Below are 6,056 nucleotides of genomic sequence, written 5' to 3' on the forward strand. Positions count from 1 at the left end.
TGAAATGAATTTTTGAGCATAACCTACTTACGTTGTCACCTATCAAATGGACGGCTCAGATGATCAAACCAATTAAAATAGATATGACAGGGGATTATCCAACGGTTTGGATTATGCAACATTAAAAGTTTAATTGCAGCTAACTTTTTCATAGAAAAATGGGTAGCCGCCCAGTACACCTATGCTATGCTATGCTACGCCTGTGTTTAATAAATGGCATTAAATGGGTCTGGCTGTCAAAGCAATTTTGAATTTTTTTCCCCTTTTTTTAGGGAAATGTTATCAGCACTATTGTATTTTGATTCAGGCACTCCTCACTTTATTAAAAGTTTAAAACTATATGTGCTCCATTGTTTACTCAGGACAGCCACCTCAAGGTCCTCAAGTGTGTTTGTACTTTGTAGCATTTCTTTAACTTAAAGGGGTTGTCCCAAGTAAGAACAAGGGCCCAACATGTCATTTAATGCACTGTACCACATTTTTCTTTCTTGGGACAGCCACCTTCATGTGTCTATGCCTGTTCTTTTACAAAGATGGGGGGCTGTCCCGGGTAAGACAGGGCCGGAGGTATAATTTCCCTAATAAATACTTTATTGTAGGGTTTCATTACCTCAGCAGATAAGGAAACTAGAAAAGAACATTTCTTCTTCCTCCTAACAAAGAAATGCACGAAAACCAGAGAATTTTTCTTCTTCTGCCGAAAATTGAAAGCCTAACTAGTAGGAAACCCCGCAAGGAGGGTTTATCATAGGCTTTAAATGTGGGTTTGCTTCCACAAAAAGAAAACAGTGGATGAAGGCAATGGCAAAAGGTTTTTGCACAAGAAACTAAGGGAGATTGAGCTTTTCTTTGGATGAATAGAAATGTGAGACATTCAGTACAGATTTATAGGTATGAATCGTATCATTTTTGTTGAATAAATCAAGCACGGATCTTTCTTTTTTTTTGTCTTTTTAAGCCTTAGATTCAGAAATATGTTTTGGGAAGATCAACCAGTGGGAGAAGTCACGGATCGCCAAGATTCTCCTGCTAGTCGATCCCATCCAAGAGAAAAGTAATATTCGTGTTTGACTCGGCCCGGACTCGCCGAGTCTGCTACTCCAAAATGCGGTCTTCACGAAACCGAGTCGACTCGGCCGAGTTCCGTGCCGAGTCAACGAGTTTTAAACACTGATCCAAACTGTTCACTTTGATAGCACCTCACTCAAGATCAACAATGGCATTGTGGATCCTTCCTTTGATTGATCCAAACCGTTCACTTGATAGGACTTGCTTTGAATTTTTTGATTTTGACGCTCCAGACAATGGGAATGGCAGAAGTTATACGATGAAAGGCCTTATTAGCTCGTATGCATCATCACAGGCACACTTTTTAAGATGCTGCTGTTGGATCAAATATCAAGAGCTGTACTTCTGTCGTACCACAAATAATAGCTCATATGGCAGCATTCCGTAAGCACACTTTTTAAGATGTTGTTGTTGGATCAAATATCAAGAGCGGTACTTCTGTCGTACCACAAATAAGAGCTCATATGGCGGCATTCCGTATACCACCTGAGATTCCATTCTGTTGGTTTCAACAATACCATTACAAAATCTCTTGCTGAGGGCACGTTTGACTGCCAGGAATTGTTTTTCATGATAAATCAGTGTCTCTAGAGTGGAGATGAGGGCATAGTTGCTAAAAACCAGGAAACAAAATCCCGTCTTGAGTAGAGTTTTTTGTTTCCATGGCTGTAGCAACTTCATAGTTTTGGGATTTTGTGGCTATTTATCATGAACAACAATTCTTCCCTGCTGCCATAATGATTTCTAGAATGGCAAACAAATGCACCATCAAGTTTGGTAAACTATCATTTGGTAAATACAATTTTAGAATTCAAAAATTTTTGGTCACCATAGTTGTGCAAAAAGCAATTTTACAGCCCCTCTTTTTCAGGTGACAGATGCCACCTCATATCAAGACAAATTCAGCTGATGTGCAAAATGTGGGGTCTCTAATGGCTTTGTCCAAAATGGCACGGACACTTCCATTAGCAAAATCTTTTGATTAGAAATTATGTTCATGTCACGAGAGCTTGTAACCCATGTTGGGGCTGAACTCAATTGAACCACCACCCATTTCAAAAAAATATATATTAGCCAAAAGCACTAATAAAATGTGGTTTGAATGAACAAAATACCCTGGGTTAAGGGTTAAATTTTCAATTACCGAAGTTAATTCTACAGAGATAAGTTCAGTGATAGGGCCCACCAACATCTCATCAGCAAGATCCATACAGTTCATCAAGTGGGTCCCACAATTTAGATCATATAACCCAACAATCACTTCAAATATAAGATCCCTAAACATTTGACAAGATCTAATTGCTTCTAATATTCAGTGATTGGGTGGTCCCACTAAAGAGAAGCTAACAACAACAATCATATTGAGCCTGAACAATTGCTCAGAAATTTCGAACTGTCCATCATTTTACGTAGGGTCTAGAATGCTGAATAAATAGCCCAACCAGAGTATAAGTGCAAAATGCAAGTAAAATAAACAACATAGATTTCCTTTAAAACTTTTTTCCTGTCAAAGAAAACCTTAGATTTTATTTTAACAAAAAATTCCACTTTTGATGCAAATAAAATGATACAATAAAAGCAATTTTACCAAAATAATAATAATTGCTTCCTCTTGGTTATTCATCGTCTTCTCCGGTCGTCCCTGTAAGGTCCTTCGCTCTCTTGATCCTTCAACAATCCAAGAAATGCAAGCAGACCAAAAAAGAAGAAACCGCCTGACTAGCCTCCACCACCACCTCCCCCACCGCAGCCACCGTCGCCGTCGTCACGAGGGGGAAACCCGGTACCACCGTCGTCAAGTTCAGGTGACTTTTCTTTTCCTGAAATTCACATTCTGATTATTATTTTTTCAAAAAAAATGTAAAAATAAGAAAACAAAAACAAAAGAACTGAAAATTCCAATCATGCATTCAGATATATACATATATTTTTTAAAATTAAAAAATTACAAACACACACACACACATATCTTCTATCTACTACAATAAGCTGGGATGAAAAGAGAGAGTTTTTTCAATTTTTATGAAAATCACGTGAGAATTACACGTCACATTTCTTCACTTCTACTACAATAAGCTGGGATGAAAAGAGGAGAGTTTTTTCCATTTTTTTGAAAATTACATGAGATTTACACATCACATTTTTTGACTTTTTTGAACAAATGCACCCATTCAACTCATATAATTTCAATCCTACCCCCTCCTTTATGCTTTTAACAAAGGCATCCATTAAATCATATAATTTCAATCCTACCCCCTCCTTTATGCTTTTAACAAAGGCACCCATTAAAGCATATAATTTCAATCTTACCCCCCTCCATAGCCAATTAAGCATACACGTACTCTCTCTCTCTCTCTCTCTCTAAGCTTCCGCTCTGTCAGCTTCCCCTTTCACTCCGCCACCGCCTTCGGACCGGCACCAGTATCGTCATCGCCGACGGGAAAACACTATCTTTTCTCAAATTAATTAATCACTTCTTACTTCCATCTCTATTTCTGGTTTTTTACAGGAAAGAGCTTCGGGTGGCAACAATGGATGAGATTTATGATATGAAGTTTTTTCCATCTCTATTTCTGAATTTTCATCAGTTCAACAACAACAATATTACAATAGCAGGGGATTTCAGTCTATCTTAAACGGGCTGGTGATCAGTCATGTACTCTTATAATTTTATTTTCCTTTTATTTTACTTCATCTCCAGGAATTTGATTTTAGGGTTTTATTATTGTAACTCTCTTAGGAGAGGTTTTTAATTATTTATTTATTTTTTGAATGATTAAGAGAGCTTTTACTGTAAGAACTGAGATAAATTTTGTTTTATTTCATCTCTCTGTTAGGGTTTTATATTTTTTTTATTAGGGTTTGACTCGGTATTGGTCTTTCTTTGTCATTTTTCAGGATGTTTCATACTCTTAGTCGCAAATTGCTGAGAATTTTTTAGGGCATTTGATAATGGAACTGACTCTCTTCATTTTACAATGTTTGCATGCTTTGGTGAAAATTGTTGTTAGGTTTGTGGTTATATTTGATGATATTGGGGATTAATAGGTGCTTCTTTATGGAATTATTACTATTTCATTTGAAAAGTAGTTTGCTATTGTAAGTGGTGTTTTTTGCTCTTCTGATTTGTACCATCTAATTATAGATAAGGTGTAGGTTGAGGCAGAGGAGATTCTCAACTCCTAACATGGAAATCATGGTTTCAAATTCCTTCACAAATTATGGTTTTTTAATAAAAAATCTATAGGGTGATCTTAACCATCCGATTTAAGAGGAATTATGGAAACATCTATAGATTGGAGGGCTAGGATCAGCCTATGGAAATGATTTTTGAGGCACAACCTATTTATGTTGTGTTCCATCACATGGACGGTTTGGATCAACCTATGACGTGGTCCGTACAGTCCTTTGTCGGCCCGTGCATCGCACGGGTTTTTTACTAGTTTTGAATAAGCTGGGATGAAAAGAGAGAGTTTTTCGATTTTTATGAAAATCACGTGAGAATTACACGTCACATTTCTTGACCTTTTTGAACAAATGCACCCATTGAACTCATATAATTTCAATCTTACCCCCCCTCATTTATGGTTTTTTAATCTCTCTGTAACTCATCAGAGATATTTTTGGCAAAAGCCTTCTCTCTTCCGATACGTGTCTTACACCAGGGGTTTTTTTATCAGAGACCTTACCTACTCACCCCGAGATTTCCATATCTTACCCTTCGTTTTTCCTAAAGCGACGGCTTCAGCTGGAATTTTCATGGTAATGGATGTGCTCTCTGCTTTGTTTATTCTGTTTGCATTACAAGTCAGGGTTTAGGATTTTAGGGTTTTGGTGGTATTTTACTAAGTTGTTCTTACCAATTTATTGAAAGTTCTATGGAATTGGGTATGTTCTATGAGGTTTCGTGGATTTTGCTTCTCAATTGTTTGATAGAATGCCTCAATGGGACTTTGTTTTTTCCAAGTACCCGATTGAATGTAATCCCAATAGTATTCTACTGTTTGTTATTTCGCAAATAGAAACCCTATCTGTTCGGGTGTAACAACTTTTACTTTTGAATTGTGATTAATTTGATATACTTTGATGCTAAAGTAAACTTTTGATATACTTTGACCTTTGAACAACCTGGGATAGACATATGGAGCTAAACCAATTGGACTTTGGTATTTTTCAGGTAGAAAGAAATCATATTCCATTTTGTGGGGCTTTGTTTCCTTCGGTTTATATCTATATTAAGCAGATGCAGAACATTTTTTGTAAAATCAGCCGTTTTCATTTTTTTCCTTTATTTCTCTATTTCATCTAGAGATTATAAACTGTAAACTATTCACTATTGTTTTTGGAAATATTGGGGCCTTTTAGATTCTCACATCCTCCATGCACTTGATCAGCTTCAAATTAGGTGAGCCCAAATTACATGATCTTCTATGACGCATCAAGGTAGCCTTTGTAAGATTATTATCTTACCAAGGAATTGGTTACCTGGAAGTCTGAAGGTTCTAATTTCCCTCCTAATAATGTGTATGCCTATTGCATATTTATTGGGCTATATGCCAAGGTAAAAAGTTACATAATATATTGTTTTTGTAACTAAAAAGTTACAGTTCTTAAGTACATGCTTTAGTTACTCGTCTTTTGGTATGCTTTGAATTGTTCCATCACGTGGATTTTTTTTCCTTGGTTTGTTTGATTTGCATTCAGAAAATTCGGAAAATTTTGTCATTTTTTCCATTTTAAAAAAATATATTTCTCTTTTCTTTATCAGTTTTTTAACCTCCTATATCCATGCATTTTCGTTTCTTTAAAAAAAAAAACTATTTGATCCATCTTCCTGTCATTTGTTTTTTCTTTGTCTGTAACTTTGGTCAGCTGTTTCTACTTTTCATCAATGGCTTTTTGTGATTTTCCTCTACCAGTCAATTAAGTTTTTGTGGCCATGATGTTTAGCATATTTCCATTTCTGATTTCAAAATATGATTTAATGT

At 36.1% G+C, this 6,056-nt stretch overlaps 1 protein-coding gene across 1 annotated transcript in view; it reads right to left on the reverse strand.

The window, feature by feature from the left end:
* Positions 1–2,787: 2,787 nt before the first annotated feature.
* Positions 2,788–6,056, reverse strand: part of LOC143847994 (uncharacterized) — a 45,879-nt gene continuing 42,610 nt past the window's right edge. Inside the window, exon 4 of the mRNA XM_077356763.1 lies at positions 2,788–2,888. Within this exon, the coding sequence (XP_077212878.1) occupies positions 2,788–2,888 (101 nt within the window). The remainder of the gene's footprint in view (positions 2,889–6,056) is intronic.

This window comes from Tasmannia lanceolata, unplaced genomic scaffold (assembly GCF_043159265.1).
Source record: "Tasmannia lanceolata isolate RefF3 unplaced genomic scaffold, GAP_Taslan_0.1 ptg000016l, whole genome shotgun sequence".
Taxonomy (NCBI): domain Eukaryota; kingdom Viridiplantae; phylum Streptophyta; class Magnoliopsida; order Canellales; family Winteraceae; genus Tasmannia; species Tasmannia lanceolata.